Source organism: Lactuca sativa, chromosome 3 (assembly GCF_002870075.4).
Source record: "Lactuca sativa cultivar Salinas chromosome 3, Lsat_Salinas_v11, whole genome shotgun sequence".
In the NCBI taxonomy this organism is placed as follows: domain Eukaryota; kingdom Viridiplantae; phylum Streptophyta; class Magnoliopsida; order Asterales; family Asteraceae; genus Lactuca; species Lactuca sativa.
Window position 1 is genome coordinate 45,518,948 of NC_056625.2, and position 22,631 is coordinate 45,541,578.

General features: G+C 39.0%; 1 protein-coding gene and 1 long non-coding RNA gene across 7 annotated transcripts; both read right to left on the reverse strand.

Annotated features, from left to right (window-relative positions):
* Window positions 1–335: 335 nt before the first annotated feature.
* On the reverse strand, window positions 336–2,945 carry LOC111912369 (uncharacterized). Of its 6 annotated transcripts, none has more exons than XR_006189074.2 (4): window positions 1,848–2,559; window positions 1,384–1,747; window positions 975–1,028; window positions 336–891 (listed from the first exon to the last, which is right to left on the reverse strand). It is a non-coding gene; the product is annotated as an uncharacterized LOC111912369 (long non-coding RNA). The 6 variants fall into 6 exon arrangements; XR_002857140.3 differs by having other exon boundaries at window positions 1,384–1,581; window positions 1,673–2,559; XR_006189072.2 differs by having other exon boundaries at window positions 336–546; window positions 721–891; window positions 1,384–2,557.
* Window positions 2,946–5,297: 2,352 nt separating this feature from the next.
* Window positions 5,298–6,113, reverse strand: LOC111912319 (uncharacterized). Its single transcript, XM_023908042.1, has one exon. It carries the CDS (start codon window positions 6,111–6,113, stop codon window positions 5,298–5,300), a length of 816 nt encoding a protein of 271 aa, XP_023763810.1.
* Between the last annotated feature and the right edge of the window lie 16,518 nt (window positions 6,114–22,631).

Consider the following 22,631-nt stretch of genomic DNA (forward strand, 5'->3'; position numbering starts at 1 on the left):
GAAATTTAGGTTTATTATACAGGGAAAAACTATTGGACCAATATTTCCGCAGGGGTCCCTAAGAAAATACAACAAAACGGAGTCATTTTGTGATTTTTTTTGTCTAATTTCTAAAACAAGATTAACAAATTTGTCTATTTTTTTCTCCGTTAAGGCCTAGGCAATAAAGAGTTCTAAAGTTTTGGAAAGGAAGATTTTATAAAATTTATTGACTTAAATAATAAATTTTAGATTAGTTACTTTCTCCTTAATTATTTATGAAGTTTTTGATAAGTTACTTTTTATTATATACTAGGGAAGATCCCCGCTTTGCGGGGTTGGACACACTAAAGACATGAAAAAGATCTCATGTAGTTGCTATATGAAATACATTAGTCTAATACATAAATCTAACATAGTTGTTTAAGCTTTAATACAACTGATCCTGCTATGATCAATGTGTTAATAACCTAAAAGATGGATAAGTGTGAGACAAATTTCATTTTTCAACGTTCTGGCCATTAAGGCAAGCTGAGTGAAGCGGTGTCTCCCACAGTTTACCCCCACCTAGAGTTCTCCGAAACATAATATTGAATAAATTAGTTTAAACATAAAGAAGTCATATAATAGCAATGTACTTAGGTTTTGAGTTTGTAGGGAACATGGAAAGAACGAAATGATCCATTCAATTCCATCTAGCAATGGAATGAAAAATTCTATCCTTCCTTTATTCCATCATACCAAAAAGCAAGCTGCTATGCACTTAATAACATGGATAAAACATTATGTAATTCGTTCTAGTTATAGTTCTGCTTTCCAATCCAAATCAGTGGTTCCATCAACTGGCAATGCTCTGGAGATTATTGTTGTCCTTCATAGCTTCCATTTATCGATTTAATTTGCCATCTTACACTACATTAAAACAAATTTGTTAAAACGATTACATTACTATAAAACAAAAGACCAAGAAAGTAACAGATCTAATAACATGTTACCTAATGCCCTTTTCAAGAGAGATCGAATGGAAAAAAAAATCTAGGGCTTTGTATCTGGTTAAAAATAAAACCAATATTCCTTCAGAAAAAAAGTTCCATTTAGCAATATTGTAAACTTTAATTAGATATAAGGGAAAATTATGAATTTGGTCCATGTGATATAAAATGGTAATTATCAAGTTTTGACAACTACACTATTTTGCTTCAAGAGTTTACCAGCCTTCATAATGCACAATAAGGTCAATGATTTCTGATGTTATGACAGGAGTTAATGGGTAACAAAGTAAAAAATAATGATTACAAGTTAGAAAAAAAAAGATAATAACTGAGAGTATGAGTATTCGTTGAATCCAAGTAAAAAAATTACCCTAAACATCATCTTCTCCCATTAAAAAAAATTCAACCATACCTCAAGAATGGTATCAATCTGATTGGTAAGAGTGCTCCAAAAGTGCAGAGATCTCTCTGATCATTGACCTTAAGCAGATATCTAGTATTTTGCCTGATGAGTTTCCATGAAAATCCAATATAATTCACTTTATCGTTTGTTTTCTTGAGCCCCATTAACATTCACAACTTGCTAAACCTAGCAACTTCTAATTGGGTACTGCAAACGAAAATTTAAAATGCTATCTGAATAGTAAAAAGGGTTAAGAATTATAAAAATTAAGAATTTTTTCCAAATTTTAGACAGTAACCTGATGATTATACTATGAAACAGAAAACCAACATGGATGCATGAATTCAAAAATGTATTCATGTGGAGTGTAACTCTGAATGAAAACTCCATACAACAGAAAATCAGGTAAAAGGGTAAAATTGGAAGAAAAGAAAAACCAAAGTCTGATATTTGGAAAATACATCATGGATTACCTGCACACTTTTGGTTTACTTGGCCATTGTAAATTGGATGATCAAATCTACAATTACCACCAGAGATACACACTCCAGCTCTTAAATATTGTAAGCAATTAAATACACCGGGTCATCCTAATATGTCATTGAATTGGAGTATGTAGCTTCTAAAATCCCATAATTCAATTTATATATAAAGAGGTTTCACATAATTTAAGCTAATAAAGCCTCTCCGTCATACAAATCAATGAATTTATGGAGATTTGCTTGCTTTAAAAACAGTTAATTAATTTAAGATCAATTTCTAGATTCAGAGCACATAAACAGGGAAAATTTGGGGATGATAAGCTCTAGTTGTGGACGCAAATTTATAAAATGGTTATGGTAATATATTGCAAATACAAAAAATTGAGTTCAAGAAATTAACCTAGAATGTAATGAGCTGCAAATCTGACAGATTGATTTGAGCGATTTGAAAATTAGGGCTTCTTATTTTTTGTAGTTGCATTCTATGGTTTTGAATCATTCCTTACACCTACCGCATATGCAAAAGAAAAGAGAAATAGATGAAGAACGGAAGCACAATCTTAGAAGTCATCACCTGGACCAAGATGAACAGTGGATATAAGCATTTATGTTAACAATAAATCGATTAAACAATTCTCGAAGCGATCTTCTGCGTCCCAAAATTTATGTGACCTGGGAAATGTGGTGACATTAGTTGAGTCTGTTTTTTTTTTTGAACCGGCAAATATTATTTAGAAAAACCACCACCCTAGCAAGACGTTAGGAGGGGCAAAGAGTACAAGAAGAAGAAAAATTACATTCAAATAAAAGGATTGATACACCAATCAATCCATTGAAAAGTGCAATGTTTTCTCCTATATTTCATCCAAAGAAACACCGTGGACTTTATCGAGTCAACCACTTTGGCAGGGGATGTTCTTAATTTTTTGAACACCCAATCACACCTTGCCTTCCAAAGAAACCATGTAGTCCCATAGCAAATACTAATTAAAACTCTCCTTTTCATTTCACATGAACCCCACTGCGTTGTGAATGCCAACATCTCCTCAACGGATTCAAAGTGAATATTTGGGAGGTTACACCAGCTAAGCACCCATTCCCATACCCTTACAACCATTGAGCATCGAAAAAGCACATGGGATGTATCCTCTTCTGCATTCTCGCAATAAGAACAAATTGGGGAAGTGATCTGGATACCGCGTTTGAGGAGAGCACAAGCAGTTGGGATTCTTTCCAATTTTGCCCTCCACATGAAACAGGTGACCTTCAATGGAATTTCATGAATCCATTTTAGTGTAGTCTCCACCGTAGGTAAGTTCAATTGATCAATTTTTTTTCTAAGTCTACCAACGTGGAATACCCCATCACTAGCTAGGGTGCACACCCACTTATCATTTCCCTGCACAGTTTGGAAATCACTAATTATGGAGACAAGCAGGGCAGTCTCACTAACCGACTCCAAAGTTCTTGGTGCTGATTTCCAATCCCAGATCAAGTCACCATTTTGTAAACGATCACTGATTTTGCAGTGTTTGTAGCGTTCTAATTTGTATGCTTCAGGGAAGGATGTCTTTAGAGTCGAATCCCCAATCCATCTATCAAGCCAAAGCATGGTCTCTTCTCCAGCTCCAATTTTTTTAACCATTAATTCTTCTATATCAATATCAAATAGCTTCAATTCATCTTGTACTCCAGCAATCCGGTTCCAAATTCCAGGTATTGATTTTTTAGAAATATGATGTGCAGGCTTATTATAGAGATTATGGATCCCTTTAATAATCGTACACCATAAGCCCGAGCTATCGACCTTCAGCCGCCAAATCCACTTTGTGATTAGAGAGAGGTTGATCGCCTTGAGAGAACCCAACCCCAATCTGCCGATTTCTTTTGGAGCAGTCACCGACTTCCATGCCACCTAGTTAATCTTCTTCTGGTCCTCCGCACCTCCCCATATGAATCTTCTTCTTATGCTTTCCAGTTTCTTGATAACACCTGTAGGAGCAACAAACAGTGAGAAATAAAAGATGGGAAGGCTGTCGAGAACAGCCTTCATAAGAGTTAGTCGACCCCCGATTAATAGGGTCTTAGATTTCCAACGGTTCAGCCTGGATTGAAATCTCTCTATCACAGGTGCCCAGTGTCTTCTGAATTTCATATTCGCCCCTACAGGCACACCGAGATATGTGAATGGTAAGTCGGACGGCTTACACCCAAGCGGTTCCACTAAACTTGTTATTTCCTGTTTTTCCACCCCAATTCCAAATACTCGTGACTTATTGAAATTAACTTTTAACCCCGACGATACATGGAAGCAGCGGAGAATTCTAGCGAGGTTATTTATGTTTTCCTCGCTCCACTCACCGACAAAGAGAGCATCATCTGCATAGAACAGGTGAGAGAGGGTAAGGTTACTATTGGGGATTCTTGTTCCTGTGAATATACCTTTTGCACAGGCCTCCTTCATTACAATATTCAACCCCTCCATCGCAATTAGAAAGAGGAAGGGGGATAACGGGTCACCTTGCCTTATTCCACGCCCCATTTCAAATTCCCTAGTTGGCGATCCGTTAACTAGGACCGACAATGTTGCAGATTTCAGGCAACTATGTATCCATCCCCTCCATTTTTCGCCAAAGCCCATTTGTCTTTGGACATGGTCAAGATACTCCCAATTGACCGAATCGAAAGCTTTATTAAAATCTACCTTAAAAGTAGCATTTTTTCTTTTGATTTTTTTTCCCACGAGTACATTTCGTTGATTATTAGTGGACCTTCAAGAATGTTATGCCCATCTATGAATGTCGATTGAACATTCCCAATGCACTCGCCAATGATCTTTTTCAGCCTAATAGATAAAACTTTTGAAATTATCTTATACATGCTACCAATTAGACTTATTGGTCTATAGTCTCCGATTGTGAGCGGGTCCTTTATTTTTGGAACAAGGGTGATAAATGAGGCATTACAGCCCCTATTAATGACTCCGTATTTTTCAAAGTATCTAACTATGTTCACTATATCATACTTCATTAATTCCCAGTTTCTCTTAAGGAATTTAAAGGAAAATCCATCCGGACCGGGACTTTTGTCACTTCCACATGACCAAATTGCCTCTTTTATCTCCTCAACTGTGAATGGGGCTTCAAGGTTTGAGCTTGTCAATGGATCCAAGATGCAAAATCTGGAGCTATTGAACTTTGGCCTGGATGGCCACCTTTCTCGGAATTTCTATTGATAGAAGTTAAAGATCTCTGCTTTTATTCTTTCAGGGTTGGTAGTCCATTGATCGTCGATAAGCAGCCCGGCAATCCCGTTCTTTCTTTTTTTGTTGTTAATAAAGCCATGGAAGAAAGAAGAGTTCTCATCCCCGTCGATAACCCATTTAATTTTCGCCCGCTGTTTGATGTCACTTGTCATGAATCTATCCATTTCCACCAATTTTTAGAATCCTGCCTTTCTTTCATTAATCTCTTCTTCTGAAAGTAGTCGATCATCTGCTAGGAGATCGAGCTCATGTATTCTTTTTTTAGTTTCCAGTATTTCATTCACCTCCTTGGGGTGGTCTGTGGCCCGCCAGCCCCTTATCCTATTTTTTAGAAATTTCATTTTTGCCATCAAATACATATTCGGAGCTCCATAACCCTCAAATTCCTTCCAAGTGCTTTTAACTACTTCTTCAAAACCTTCTCGGTCAAGCCATGAATTAAACAGGCGGAATGGGGGTTTTCCAAAATCCGCGAAGGATGTTTGAAGGATTATCGGGCTATGGTCTGACAGCTCCCTAGGCAGGGCAATGGTTGAAGTAAATGGAAAGATATTGACAAAGTTGTTACATACCAGGAATCTATCGAGTTTGCTGAGTTTGTTGAGTGAGTTATAGCAGTAGGTGTATTTACTCCCCCCCAATCTGATATCGTGAAGGCCTGCATCTGAGATGAATTTGTTGAAATAAAACGCAGAGGAAGCACAAAAATGAGAATTAAGACGCTCCTCTCTTCTTCTAACTGTGTTGAAATCTCCAAACAAAATCCATGTTCCTTGCCTCTCCCTTTTAATCTGTAGCAACTCATCCCATAATCTTTTCTTCTCATCCAGGTCATGAGGACCATATATATTTGCCAATATCGTGTTATCTGGGATTCCCTCCCAATCACCAATTGTTATCAAGAACCGGCTTGATTTTATAACTTCGTGCACCTCAAAGATGTTTACATCCCACATGCTCAACAATCCCCCCGATTTTCCTGACGATTGCATTGCCGAGAAGCCAAATTCCTCTGAGTCCCAACACCCACGAACATCAATTGCTTCAATGTTTGTAATTTGAGTTTCTTGCACTCCCAGGAATGAGATCCGATTTTGGACCTTAAGTCTTTTAATCCATCTGACTTTATGAGCCTCGCCGATCCCTTTTACATTCAGACTTAGGCAATTCATTACAACTCACGGTGCTCACCTTCCTCTCCCATGGCTTCCTGAAGAATAGGGTCATCAGGGTTTATGTCGAAACCCAGTTCTTTTCCTATCTCGGTTGTTTTTACAAGTTCGGCTCGCCGGGGGTTTTGGGGGTATTCATCTATGATCACAGCCTGCTGTATAGGAGGGGTATTGAGGTCAATTTGATTTTCTACTGGAGAGTTACGAGGAGAATCCGGCAATGGGACAGTATGTGGCATCGGATCTATATCACCCGAATCAAACACTGGACTAATACTAGGAGTTGTATCTAACATTCTTCTCCTTTTCCCATTGGACCTACCCACTATGAAAGTGTGGGCTTCGTTGCAAATAGTTGGAGATGGAAAAGGCCCAAAGCAGCCAAGTGGGGGGAGGCCGTTGCCAGGCCCGTCGAGTATTATCTTTGACTTTGGAGAGCCAGGGTCCAGCTGGCATGCGTCGTTTCCATGGCTAGCTTGCTCCATCATACTGATAGTCATTTGAAACTCCATATTTCGAGGTGTCGGTTCAGCTTCTTCTGTCGGAACTTTCGTTTGAACCGTCGCTTCACAATGAGCCTCTTCGACTTCCATCTCCGTCCTGGTAGGTTCACTCGCTGGAACCCTAGATTTCCCCGGTTCTTGATCATCCAATTCATTGATTTCCGGCCTTATCTCCCCTTCTTCCCTTTCATCGTTTTGCTCAGCCATCTCATCTTCTGATACCGTCTTTTCGTTGCCATCTTCAGAGGGAACGAATTTGAAAAGAAACGAATCTTCGTCAAATTCGATGATGCCAAGTTTGTATACTTTACCTTCAAACGATGCTTGTATTTCATCGTTAATTCGAGTCCTCCTGGAGGTTAGTAGCCCGATCTTAGCATGGGATAGATCCACTCTGTGGGGAATATCTTCAAATGGTGTAATCGTCTTCCCAAAACCATCAGTGATAGACTAAAAATTACGCTGCCCCCACTGGTGTAGTGGAAGCCCCGTAACTCGAATCCATGCAACACGTTCTTCATGTGAATCGACTTGATCTTCCCACCGCACCCACTTTAGATATTCCTTCCACTTAAGATCATCAAACATGAATTCCTTAGCAGCTATGGAGTGATCGAACAACATTAAGATTCTTAAGCCTCCAATGTATTTCACCTCAGCACATGTCCCCCCCCCCCTTATCCAGTAGGAGTTTTGGGAGATTGCCCAAGTGATCTAGCGATGCTGCTTCTCCAACTAGTGATATTTTTCGCAGCCAACTACGTGTGGCCGGTTCAGGGTGGAGGATGACGGGTACCGGGATTAATGGTTCAGGGGGATCTGTTTGTGCTGCATTTACCGATTTCAATATGTCGGCATATGACCGATGGTCCTTTAGAGTAGACCCTGTTTTAATTCCATGATTTTGGGGGCATGGATGTCCGTTCAACATTGCTCCTCCTATATTGCTCGCCTTGGGTTTGATTACTTACTGGTATCTTTCTCTCATGTAGGGCGATATTGACTGCAAGTATATTTTCTCCGACTTTCACACCGTCTAATCTTCTTTCTAGCTCTTTTACATTGTCAACCCCTCTGTATCTAATGAACGCATAGTACTTTTTATTCTTCCCCAGCTTTTGCCCCATGTATACGTCTGAAAGTTTCCCATATTTCTCGAATATTTTCCACAGTTCTCCTTTCTTTGCTTCCTTTGGCATGTTCGTAGCAAAATACGTGGTTTCTTGGTTGGTCGTCGGCCTCTGTTTTCGGCGAACTACTTTCCATCCGCTCATACTAGTGATTGAACTATTGGTTATCCGAGGGGAATCTATTGTAATTGATGTCAATCAGCGTATCAAAGAACCTGAACACCACCATTACTCCCAAACTCTCTAATCTTCCTTCTTAACAGGCAATTTTTCCATCGTCTTCAACCCCAACTTTGCAAAGATTGAGGAAAGCAACAACGGGTACAACGATGATCAAAGGGGTTGGAGGCGGTGGGAAGACTAAAAGGTGGGAGACAAAGAGGGTTTTAGAAAGAACATATCACCTGATCAAATGAATTAACCAACCCCAGTGGAGGTGGATGGTAAACTGAGAGAGAACGGTGAAGCGGTGGAATGGGTGTGCATATGAGAGAAGATGAAGATTGAAGGCAAAATATGGGAAGGTGTAGATATTTGACGTGGTGGATTGTTACGTGGATTAATTACAGTAATCAAAGTGGCGGCGGTAAAGGAGAAGTCGACTTGTGTACGTGATGAACAACATGTTTGACCGTAAAAAAAAATAGAAATAGTGCTGAAGAAAAAGAAAACAAAAGAGAAAAAAAATCAGTCAATCACAAGAAGGTATTGTTCAACTGGCACTTCAAAATTAGTATATATATATAAATATAAATAAGCACAATTTACAATAAACTAAAAAATAACTTATCAACTTATATGTTTTGATACCAAATAAACTAATCTATTTTTTTTTTAACTCCATCTTGACATCGGATAATCCAATCATCATTTTTACTAAAAAAAGCCTAAATTGTTTTAATTTAGAGCATAAATTAAATATAATCGTAAGGTTATCTAATTAAATATATACATTTTGAAAAACATTTTTAAAAATGACTATTTAGGCCGTGTTTTATGCACCACCGCTAGCGGATAAATTATCTTATTTTTTATTTTTATTTATTTATTTATTTATTTTAAGTTATCATGTATGGAAAACCAGAAAGTAGCTTATAAGTTAGTTTTTTAAAAAGTTATTATTTTTTCAGTAGTTTTTTTAATTTTTTTTCAAATATACTAATTAATTATACAAAACATATTCTTTAAATGTTATTTTATATATTTCAATTAGTTTATCAGTTAATTTTACCAAACATTATTTTTTTATTAGCTAGTTTTTCAATATCAATTACTTTTTCATATAACAACTAGTTTTTCAACTATCAGTTAATACACAAAACATAGTCTTAGATACCGATTCCAAATTGGATCACACCAAAGAACCGGTGTTAAAAAAAATCTATAACTGAAAATAGTATTTCAAAATAATAACCTTAATATTCATAATAGACTCTCACAAGTCACAACCTTATAATTGAAATTTTGACACCAAACATTTTTTCATGATTGTAAATTACAACGCAATAAAGAAATCCAATTAACTACAAGTCAAAGTATGGGTGGGGCTTTAACCAATAACAGGCTTCGATCCTTTTCCTTATTTACCAGTGGGCTCCAGTCCATTTTCCACCACTAAAACAAATCATGAAATCAAAGAAGCTTCGTGTCTTATAAATATAAATTTGTGTAAAAAAATAACTATTTGAAATATTTATAAACTTGGAAAACTATAATAAAGTCCCTACATATGATCCGATTTAGTCCCTATATTTTTTTTATTCAATAAAATTTCAAATACCGATAATCGTATTCAATTTAACCCTTTGATCCGGTCAGCAGGTCATCCAACTTTCAAAAATTACATTTTTGACCCAAATTTTGAAATTTATTACAAATTTGGTCCAAAATTTACACTTTTGGACCAAATTTTAAGTTTTGTTACAAATTTGGTCCAATATTTACCTTTTTTGCCCAAATTTTAGAATTTTATTATGAATTCATCCTAACTTTAATTTTTTTTACAACTTTTTTTTTTCAAAAAATTGTTTCAAATATGTTTTTTCTTTATAAAATCATATTTATACAAAAAAAAAAAGTATTTTCACATAAAAATCTTATAATTTCTATATAAAAACTTTTTTTAAAAATTTTTTTTATATGAAATATCTAGTTATAAAAATATATATAATTAAGTATAAAAATATATACAAATTTGTTTTTATAAAAAAATATATACAAACACCTATCACCTTATATATATATATATATATATATATATATATATATATATATATATATATATATATATATATATATATTCACACAAATAGGTATGTATCTACATTTTTTTATAAAATCGTATTTGTTTATATTTTTTTATAAAAATGTCTTTGAATAATTTTTTTTATATAATATGTGTTTGTATACACTTTATAAAATTGTGTTTGTATACATCTTATAAAAACATGTTTGAATGATTTTTTATATATTACGTGTTTGTATATATTTTATAAAATCGTGTTTGTATACATTTTATAAAATATACACAAACACATATTATATAAAAAATTATTCAAATATGTTTTTATAAAAAAAAATATAAACAAACACGATTTTATAAAAAAAATATAGATAAAATAGGTGTTTTATACATTTTTTGTAAAATACGTTTTTGTATACAGTTTTATAAAAACCGATTTGTATATATTTATATACTTAATAAATATTTATTTTTATTACTAGATATTTCATATACAAAAAACTTTTAAAAAAAAGTTTTTATATAGAAAATATAAGATTTTTAAGTGAAAATACGTTTTTTTGTATAAATATGATTTTATAAAGAAAAAACATATTAGAAACTATTCTTTGAAAAAAAAAGTTGTAACGAAAACTAAAGTTAGGATGAATTCATAATAAAATTCTAAAATTTGGGCAAAAAAGGGTAAAGTTTGGACCAAATTTGTAACAAAATTTAAAATATAGGTCAAAAATGTAAATTTTGGACCAGATTTGTAATAAATTTTGAAATCTGGGCCAAAAATATAATTTTTGAAAATTGGATGACCTGTTGACCGCGTCAAAGGGTTAAATTGAATACGATTACCGGTATTTGGGACTTAACTGAATAAAAAATATATATAAGGACTAAATTGATTATGAGACCAATATGTAGGGACTTTATTATAGTTTTCCCTTATAAATATAAGTTTTTTAAATATAAGAATGATGTTGTTAACTGTGACATCCCCATTTTCACGGCCAGAAAAGACCGATTTGTTTATGCTTTGTTTTATAAAATCAGAGTAATCTTTTAAAGAAAACAGTTGTGGAATTTGTTCCCAAAACAAAATATGATAAAAATTATCAAAGCATTTCCTTAAAGAAATGTATTTTCATTATATAACAAAATCTCGGGATGTCATGTTAAATACAGACCAAAAGCATAAACAGAACAAAATAGACCTTACAACAGTTATTCATAACTACTGGCCTATAATCCAAAATCTCTCGTCAAGTCCACCAACTTATACTCTTGTGCCATTACCTGTAATGCAAAGAAAACTGAGTGGGTCAGGCTTGGGAGCCTGGTGAGCATATAGGGTTTTCAACCCACAATAATATAATTATTATATTCAACCATTAAACAATCAAATCAATTACTCATCCCTATTATCTTTCTTAGGATTTTACCCTAGGAATTCAACTACCCGTCATTCATTCATTCCTAAGGATTGACCTAAGGAATTAGCACAAACTTCCAATGCTACATAAGGCGCATCTGCCAACATTATCCTTTAAGCGTCTCTGCCATGATTACGTCATACACTATGAGGCGCGACTGCCAGGTTTATGACATTCTCTTTTAGGCGCAGCTGCCGACATTATCTTATAAGCGCATCTGCCAAGATTATCCTATAAGTGCATCTACTATTGTTATGACAATCTCTATTTGGCGCATCTGCCAAGATCACGACATTCACTACTTGGTGCATCTACCGATATTATTCTCAAGCGCATATGCTAGTTTATGACATTCTTTATTTGGTGCATCTACCAATATCATTCTTAATCATCTTTCATACCTCATCATTTTATCACATACCAACTATCTCATCTATCCATGTTCTACCCAACATATTTGTAGATATTAAATACATATATAGTTTAACTCATTTAAAAACTATATAAAACATTCATTCCATACTCATCTCAAATAAACAACAATATATAAACACATAACACGTATTTTATAACAAATACTTCATATTTATGTGTTAGAAGAAAGTAACCACACACTTTCCCAAACATATACTTAATACATTCAAACAATACTTGTATTATACCCGTGTTTATGAAAGGGACTATACACCCACACATATAAACAACTTCATATTATACACATAGCACGTATTTTATAGAAAATACTTAATATTTATGTGTTAGAAGAAAGTAACTACACACTCACACATATAAACCACAATATACTTAATACACTCAAACCATACTTGTATTATTATCGTGTTTATGAAAGGTAGTATACACTCACTTGATCAGAAGATGATCGGACAACACTACGACTTGCAGAAGTAGTAATCCTCAGCAGATCTGGAAGATCTTCAAAAAAATCGAACTTCTCTCGGGCAGAGCTTCGGCTCGGGAATCGCACTTCTCGGGATCTTCGGGATCTCGGGACTTGCTTCGGGGCTCGAGAATATTACCGGGGCTTCGGGGTACTTCTGGCACGCAAATCGAGGTAAAACGGGAGAGAGAAGAGAGAAAGATAGCAAATGAGTCGGCTGCCTTCGGATCCTATTTATAGAGGCTGGAACCTCGGAGTACGCGGGGCGTACGCCTCGGATCGTCATGGCTTACGTATCCGAAATACTCGAGTGCGGATGTCGACATACCTCGGTGTATGCGGGGCGTACTTCGGATGAGTCCGATGACTCGTCTTCGGATAATACCGGGATTTAATAATTAAATTTAATTATTAATTATTTAATAAACTTCGAAAATTCATATCTTCTTCATACGAACTCCGTTTTCGACGTTCTTTATATCCACGCGTAGGTGAGACTACGCTCTACAACTTTCGTTTAGACTCCGTCGGCTAATTTTGAATTTATTTTTATTAATTATTTTTAGTAGGCCCGGACAGGAAAACTTCGTTATAAATTCATAACTTCTTTGTTTGACGTCCGTTCTCGCCTAACTTTTCATCGCTTCAATACCAACAACGAGATCTTCGATTCTCGTTTAGATTGTTTCGGCTAAAAACCGTTGGATCTCAAATCGAGTATTTCAGGCTGCATACTGCTAAGTCGAAACTTCAGAAAATCATAACTTCCTCATACGAAGTCAGATTTTGGCGTTCTATATATGTACGGAATCCTTGTAACATATATTACAACTTAGTTAAGATTATTCATTCTAAATAATCTTTCATCAAAAATTCATTTTTGACGCCTATCGTCTCTAAATTGACTAGCCCTGATCTACGAGCGTTACATTAACATTAGTATAATAATTCATGTTAATATAAAACTCTGATTATTTTGAATAATATGATAAAGTCGACATTTATCAAGACAATATAATCTCAATCGTCTCAATGTCATATACTCACAGGTTACTCATAAACAAAATTAAATATAATATATGATTTAATGTTATTTAGAATTTTTGTTGTGATTATTTATTTTTAAAAAAAAATATATTAAATTTCTATCATCGTAATTACATTAAACATCAAACTTTGTTTTTGTTTTTAAAAGTAATAATATATATTTTTTTTATATAATATTATTTGTAAGTTTGATGTTGTAAGTTATTTATTTGGAAACACTTAATAATTATAAAAATAATTTTAGAAATATTTTTAGTTAATTTCGGATAACAATTTAGGTTTTGCATTAACTTGACAATTTACAAAATAATCTATAGATTTTCTTTTAAGTTTAATTGACATTTCAATTTAAGTTAACCTTTTAACATTATATTTAAATCAAGAATTCAAATATTTTGTATAAGTTATTTAAAAGTTGTGAGTTTGAAATGATATTATTTACATACAAAAACATATCCAAACTAATAAGTTAAATGTCATATGTTAAAAATTAAATACATAATTTTATAAGTAAAAGTAAAAGATGATATTTTAATATTAATGTTTAATTAATTTAGGATTACAATGTAGGTGTTGCACTTATTTAACAATATTAACCAATTTTATAATTATCATTAAAAATAAATTGCAAAGTCATGAGAGTTTCAAATGAATATGATAAAAAAATTTATTTTATAGTATATGATAGTATAGTGTGTGTGTTTGTGTGTGTGTATATATATATATATATATATATATATATATATATATATATATATAGAGAGAGAGAGAGAGAGAGAGAGAGAAAATGTCTCATTTAATCTTGTAGTATTCATGTTGATAAAAATTAAATTTCAAAACAAACTCAACTTTTTCAACCAAACTTTACCGATTTATTAGCGAGTTGAGATTATCGGGATGTTTAGAACTACTTAACCTAACTGAAAACTAATAACATGTCAATGCAATGCATAAAGATGAATGAACTTAAGATTAAATTTCGATGTCACAATTATATTTTGACTGCTGGAATATTGCTCAAAGATCAAGAAGCGATTGGTTTTCGTAAAGTCTTGATCAATATCATAAAGCCTTAATTGACATTGACATATGATTAGTATTGCACACTTAAATTATAAGACGGTTGGGTGTGGGCCAAAAACGTCGTGGAGGAGTCTATATGACACCTCCATAATGGCGTTAAAGCAAAAGGAACACCACCCCCAAACTTGTTAGTGTATAATTCGTTGGCGTTCTAACATTTTGAAATGGGAATAAATTTAATTTCATTGGTGGTTTGCTTTCCGCACATTCTCGCTCGCTCTCTTTCTCTCTCTCTCTCTCTCTCTCTCTCTCTCTCAACAACATGTTATAACATGTGAACACCCAATTTCTATTTATTGTATAATAGTGTTGTGGTGGCATCTGAGGTGACAGGTTTTTGGTGTTATAGCATCCACCCATACCGATTAGTCTAAGCTAACTGGTTTTGAGTATTTTAGTTTGCCTTTTCAAACCAAGAATTATTTTATAGCTAGCTTTTTAAAAATCTGAACATTTCAAACTGACGCCTCACTAAAAGAGGTTTTCATTCCAATTCCTTTGGGTTAATACCTTAAAAGCCATTATTATACATTTTTGTTTCGATTTAATCCCAATTTTATTTTTTGTTCTTGATTTACCATTATATTTTAGAAAAGCTTTCATTTTACCCATTAGCCAGTCACGAATAGGTATTTTAAAACGTAATAACTTAAAATGAAAAAAGAAAAAACGGAGGTAAGATGTAACACCCGGATTCCCAGGTATTATTTTTATTCTTTTAATTTTTGAATGATGTGAGGAGACTCGGCGAGTTGGAGTCTAAACTCGCCGAGTAGGATCGCGGTTTTGTGCGCGGGTTCGCGTCTGGACTCGACGAGTCCACGCTGTTTAATGAAACCCTAATTTCCAGGGTTTGAGACCTATTTAAAGGGGCTTATGGCCGTCATTTGCGGCCACCAACCCCAGAGAGAAACCCTAAAGAGATTTTGAGCGTTTTGGGAGAAAGAGGAGGCCATTGTTAACCTTTGAAGCTTTGTTTGGCAAGGCAAAGGAGTTTTTAGCCAAGAGGAGGCAAGGGAGGTGGACATCCTTCGAATTTGGAGCTCAGAGCATCATTTTGGAGGTATATTTTGGCTCCCTTTTCTGTTATTATGATGAACATGGGGGTTTAGGGTTTCTTGACCCCTTTGTTGGTTAGATTTGATGTCCATTTCGTCCCTATTTGTGATGAGGCTTGAAATGGGATCCATAGAGGTCCAGAGAAGCTTTATTCCTTAAGCTTTATGAGGATTCATGGGAGTTTTGACCAAGGGTTATGAGATATGGGGCTAAAACATCATATAGGAGCAAATAGTTGTTGTTTGAGCACCAAGGTTTGGACTTTACGTGATTATCGTACTTGGGGAGGCCAAATCTATGATTGTATGGAACAGATCTGACCTCAGAAGTGAGTTTGAGTTTATGCATGGCATGAACTCGCCGAGTCTGAAGAACAGACTCGGCGAGTAGCATGAAGTTTGCCCGTAACCACTCAACGAGCGGTCTTGTCGAGTTGAGGGGTTGACTTAGTGAGTCAGGGAGAGTCAGGGGGACTGAGTCAAGCCGGAACTCGCCGAGTTGAGTCGTGGTGGCCCCGCGATTCATGCCAGGTGGAACTCGTCGAGTCAAAGAAGTACTCGGCGTGTCAAGAGAGGATCCAAGAGAGTTAGTGGACACGTATAGCCTCGCTGAATCGCCCTAGTGCACTCGCCGAGTCCGGTCAAAGTTGATCGTTGACCTTGTTGACCTTTAGGGTTAAGTGCAGTTGTATTTATGAGTGTATTACTTTGTGTGATTAGGCGGAGGCTAGATCACATTTATTCCGAGACAGATATTTACCGAGACATCGAGGTGAGTCTTCTCACTATACTTACCTAAAGTGGTATATTGTGTAGACCAAAGGGTCTTATGTGTTATGTATGAGATTATGTGTTATGTGCTATGTGTATGTTGTATGTTGTTATAGACCGGACTGAAGGGTCCAACGATACAGACCGGGCCGGGGGCCCAACGAGCTATGACCGGACCAAAGGGTCCAACGAGCTATGGGACTGGAGGGTCCCGCTGAGACACATCGACTGGAGGCTCGTATTATAGCCTTGAGTGGCGTATGTGTTGTATGTGGTATTTTGGGGGAACTCACTAAGCATTTATGCTTACAGTTGTTGTGTGATGTGTTTCAGGTACTAGTGATGAGCGCGGGAAGGCGCCGGCATGATCCGTACACACTTGTGGAGTTTATGTTTTGGATTCTGGGGAAATGTCTTGTGATAAATACGTTTAAAACAATATGTTGATGTTATTTTGTGAAAAATGATGGCTTTGAAAATGAAAATTTTGTTTTGAAAATTTATGTTGTTACAAGTTGGTATCAGAGCCTTGGTTTGAGGGATTCGGATGCATCTTCGGGCGTATCTGAACTCAAACCGAGGAATTGAGGAGAATTTTTATAATAAAATAAATTTTTTAAAAAGAGTAACATAGTTTTGAGACGAACAGAGCAGAGCCGTGTGTACGATCAGCCAGCGCCCGAGCGACGAATTCCCCAAAAGTACCCTTACTTTATGTGTTATGAGATATGTTATATTATGCATGCTAGAGTACGCTAAGTATACATATTAGGACTAGAGTGGCCTGATTTGTGATGCCTTAGCCTAGGAGTTTTCTACTGCTGAGATGCTTTGAGAGCGAGTGATAGCAGTTAGGAGCTCATGAGAATAGAGTACTTGTAATCCAAGATCCAAGGAGGAGGACTTGAAGTGAATGCTGGTGCGGTGTGGTCAGTAGTATTGGGCCCGTACTACTGAAGACACCGGATCAATGGGCATTTCAAGTAAGAATCTTTTAGACGACGGAGGACAAGTAGGGTTGCGTCATCGAGTATGAGCATGTTCGATCAAATCTATGATAATTTTTGTTGTATTTCAGAGACATCATGGTTGGGACTCGACACACACCTGAGACTAGTGGTGTCAGCGACGAGGAGATCCGTCAGATGATTCATGAGGAGGTGGCTGCTGCCATCCGGGCTGAGATTCCTAAGATGTTTGGAGACATCAAGACCACGTTGATCGAGACTTTTGATGAGCAGTACGCCGCGTTGACTGAGGCTGCTGCAGCTGCAGGTACTGCTGCTGTTGCTGCTGTCAGATCTCAGGGAGGTGACTCGTTGTTGTTCCAGGAGTTCAGCAACACGAAGCCACCAGAGTTCGACGGGACGCAGGACCCGATTGCCGCTTTGAGGTGGATCTCTGACATCGAGGGATGTTTCTATACGTGCTCTTGTCCAGAGCACTTGAGGGTTCGGTTCACCTTGAACCAGCTCCGCCTGGGAGCGAAGGATTGGTGGAAGTTCGTGACGGCGAACTTTACTTTGGCTGAGATTTCTGAGGTGACCTGGGAGAGGTTCACCGCTATGTTCCGAGAGGAGTATGTTCCCCCAGTAGAGAGGGAACGGTTGATCCAGGAGTTCTTGACCCTCAAGCAGGGTACTGATTCAGTGACTGTCATCACCAGGAAGTTCCATGAGAGGGCGATGTTTTGCCTTGATCAGGTGTCGACGAAGCAGGCTCGTATGAGCCGTTATCTTGGTGTTCTGAGGAGAGATATACGAGAGTTCGTGGCGAACTCGACATACCGGACATTTGCTGAGCTCCAGGAAAATGCCCGGAAGAGGGAGATCGAGCTGGAGACTCAGGCCAGGGAGGAGGCCGAGTCTCAGAGGATGGATCGGCGGCCGACCCAGTCTCAGCCGGCAGCCAAGCGGGCTAGACCCGCTGATTCGAGATCTGGGGGCGCGAAGGGCCGCACTTGTGGGAAGTGCGGTAAGAGTCATGAGGGGTCTTGCAGGGCTGGAGTATGTTACAAGTGTGGGAAGGAGGAGCATATCGTGAGGGAATGCCCCAAGGGATTCTCGGTTTGCTTTCATTGCAACCAGACCGGCCATCAAAAGGCCGAGTGCCCGCAGCTTCTACAGGGATCAGCGTAGGGATCTGCGCCTGCTGCTAGGGTTACCGAGACTCGGCCGGTGAAGGCCAAGGCCCCGAGGGCTCGTGGGAGAGCATTTCAGTTGACCGCGGAGGAGGTCCGCGCAACGCCTGATGTTGTGGCTGGTATGTATTTTCTTTTCATCTTTTATTTGAGTTGAGATTTTATGCTTATATGATCATATGCGTAGGTACTTTTCTTGTGAATTTTGTGCCTGCATTGGTGTTATTTGACTCGGGTGCGAGTCGGTCGTTTGCTTCCATAGCATTTAGTCAACATATTAGTACCCGTCGAGAGGCATTGGATTGGCCTCTGCGAGTTTCCATAGCTGATGAGCGAGCTGTGTATGCTTCGGATGTGATTAGAGGATGTGTCCTTGAGATCTTCGGTGTGGAGTTTCCGATAGATCTGGTCCCGGTCGCGATGGGGGGACGTGTGTGTGATAGTGGGTATGGATTGGCTGAGCCGTTATGGAGATGTGATAGACTGCAAGCGTCAATTGGTGTCGATTCGAGACCCTAGTGGGGGAGTTTTTCGGTGTACGGCGAAGGTACACGTTCAGGGTCAGCATTTTGTTCGGCCGCCAGAGCGAGACAGAGTCTACAGCAGGGCTGTAGGGGTTTTGTGGCATATGTGATGGATGCGAGGGCTGATATTGAGAGACCGAGATCAGTTGATGAGGTTTCGATAATACGTGAGTTTCCGGATGTGTTTCGAGAGGACTTGCCGGGTGTGCCTCCGGAGAGGCAGGTAGAGTTCGGTCTTGAGTTGGTTCCAGGAGCTGCGCCTATCGTTAAGGCGCCGTATCGCCTTGCGCCTCCGGAGATGCAGGAGTTGTCCTCGCAGCTTCAAGAACTGCTGGGGAAGGGGTTTATCAGGCCAATCAGTTCGCCTTAGGGAGCGCCTATCCTTTTTGTCAAGAAGAAGGATGGCTCGCTCCGGATGTGCATCGATTATTGTGAGCTGAATAAGCTAACGGTCAAGAACCGTTACCCGTTGCCAAGGATCGATGATATGTTTGATCAGCTGTAGGGAGCATCTTGGTTCTCCAAGATCGATTTGAGGTCTGGGTATCATCAGGTGAGGGTGCGGGAGGAGGACATACAGAAGACAGCCTTTCGGACTCGTTATGGGCATTACGAATTCGTGGTGATGCCTTTCGGACTCACCAACGCACCAGTGGTGTTCATGGATCTCATGAATAGGGTGTACAGACCAATGTTGGATCGCTCGGTGATCGTGTTCATCGACGACATTCTGGTGTATTCGAGATCCAGAGAGCAGCATGAGGAGCATTTGAGGGAGATCCTCAGAGTTTTGAGATCGGAGAGGCTTTATGCCAAGTTCTCCAAATGTGAGTTCTGGTTACGAGAGGTCTAGTTTTTGGGGCATCTCGTTAACCAGAAGGGGATTTTAGTCGACCCGGCCAAGATTGAGACGGTTATGAGGTGGGAGGTACCGAGATCAGGAGTTTTCTGGGATTGGCCGGCTATTATCGGAGATTTATTAAGGATTTCTCCAAGATCGTTGTGCTCCTCACCAGGTTGACCCAGAAGGGTGTTGCGTTTTCTTGGGGTCCGGAGCAGCAGACCTCGTTCGAGACACTTCGCAGGAAGTTATGCGAAGCCCCAATGTTAGCCCTTCCGGAAGGGATGGAGGATTTTGTGGTTTATTGTGACGCATCGATATCCGGATTGGGAGCGGTGCTTATGTAGAGAGGGCATGTGATAGCATATGCATCGAGGCAGCTTAAGCCTCACGAGTCGAGATATCCCACACATGATTTGGAGTTGGGGACGGTAGTGTTCGCTCTCAAGATCTGGCGACACTACCTGTACGGGGTTCGATGTACGATATACACGGACCACAAGAGCTTGAAGTATTTGATGGATCAGCCCAGCCTGAATATGCGACAGAGGAGGTGGTTGGACGTGGTCAAGGATTATGATTGTGAGATCCTGTACCACCCGGGCAAGGCTAATGTTGTAGCCGATGCAATGAGCCGTAGGGCGGAGAGCGCCCCATTGCGAGATGTATGTTTGAGATTGATAGTGATGACCCCGGTTTTGGATGCTATTCGAGGGGCCCAGGCTGAGGCTGTGCAGCTTGAGAGCCAGAAAAGGGAACGAGTTGTCGGGCTGGTATCGGAGTTCGTTACCGATAGCTGGGGGCTTATGACATTTCAGGGTTGGATTTGGGTACCGTCCGTGGGCGGGATGCGTACCATTTTGATGGATGAGGCTAATCGATTGAAATTCTCGATCCATCCCGGGACCACTAAGATGTTTTTGGACCTGAAAAAGGATTATTGGTGGCCCTGTATGAAGAGGGATGTCGCATGGTTTGTAGAGAGATGCTTGACATGTCGCAGGGTTAAGGCCGAGCATCAGCGTCCACATGGTAAGTTGCAGCCATTGGAGATTCCCGAGTGGAAATGGGAACAGATTACCATGGACTTCATCACCAAATTGCCAAGAACCGCGAGGGGTGTCGATGCAATTTGGGTGATTGTGGATAGGTTGACAAAAAGTGATAATTTCCTGGCCATCAGTGAGAGCTCTTCCGTGGAGAAGTTGGCGGAGATGTACGTGAGAGAGGTGGTATCACGGCATGGAGTGCCGATTTCGATTGTCTCAGATTGAGATGTACGTTTCACTTCCAGATTCTGGAAGAAGTTTCATGAGGAATTGGGAACAAAACTGCATGTTAGTACTACGTACCACCCCCAGACCGACGGGCAGAGTGAGCGGACGATTCAGACGCTCGAGGACATGCTCCGAGCATGTGTGTTGGATTTCGGCGGAAGTTGGGACACGTTTTTGCCCTTGGCGAAGTTCTCTTACAACAACAGCCATCATTCGAGCATTGGCATGCCGCCCTTTGAGCTGTTGTATGGGAGGAGGTGTCAGACCCCTATCTGCTAGGGAGAAGTAGGGCAGCGCGTGATGCGTAGTACCGAGATCGTGCTTCAGACGACAGAGCAGATCCAACAGGTCAGACAAAGGTTGTTGACCGCTCAGAGTCGTCAGAAAAGTTATGCGGACAGACGCCGGTTCGAGCTTGAGTTTCAGGTCGGCGACTTTGTGCTCCTGAAGGTCTCTCCTTGGAAAGGAGTGATTCGATTCAGGAAGAGGGGCAAGTTAGGGCCCCGATATATTGGTCCTTTTAGGGTGGTCGCTAGGGTAGGCAGGGTAGCCTATCGTCTGGAGTTGCCAGCAGAGTTGGGTCAGATTCACGACACTTTCCATGTGTCGCAGTTGCGACAGTGTGTAGCCGACGAGTCGGCAATAGTGCCACTAGAAGATATTCAGGTGGATGCGAGTCTGAATTACGCTGAGAGACCGGTGGCGATCAGAGATCAAAAGATCAAGGTCCTGAGGAATAAAGAGGTGCCACTGGTGCAAGTCCAGTGGCAGCATCGGAAAGGGTCAGAGTTAACTTGGGAGCCGGAGCGTGAGATGCGTGAGTAGCATCCAGAGTTATTTGCAGAGTGAGACTTCGAGGGCGAAGTCTGATTCTAGTGGGGGAGAATTGTAACACCCGGATTCCCAGGTATTATTTTTATTCTTTTAATTTTTGAATGATGTGAGGAGACTCGGCGAGTTGGAGTCTAAACTCGCCGAGTAGGATCGCGGTTTTGTGCGCGGGTTCGCGTCTGGACTCGGCGAGTCCAAAAGTGGACTCGACGAGTCCACGCTGTTTAATGAAACCCTAATTTCCAGGGTTTGAGACCTATTTAAAGGGGCTTATGGTCGTCATTTGCGACCACCAACCCCAGAGAGAAACCCTAAAGAGATTTTGAGCGTTTTGGGAGAAAGAGGAGGCCATTGTTAACCTTTGAAGCTTTGTTTGGCAAGGCAAAGGAGTTTCTAGCCAAGAGGAGGCAAGGGAGGTGGACATCCTTCGAATTTGGAGCTCAGAGCATCATTTTGGAGGTATATTTTGGCTCCCTTTTCTGTTATTATGATGAACATGGGGGTTTAGGGTTTCTTGACCCCTTTGTTGGTTAGATTTGATGTCCATTTCGTCCCTATTTGTGATGAGG

Excerpts from the sequence above, each read along its gene's own strand:
- LOC111912319 (XM_023908042.1), bottom strand. The coding sequence starts at position 6,113 with ATGCAATCGTCAGGAAAATCGGGGGGATTGTTGAGCATGTGGGATGTA.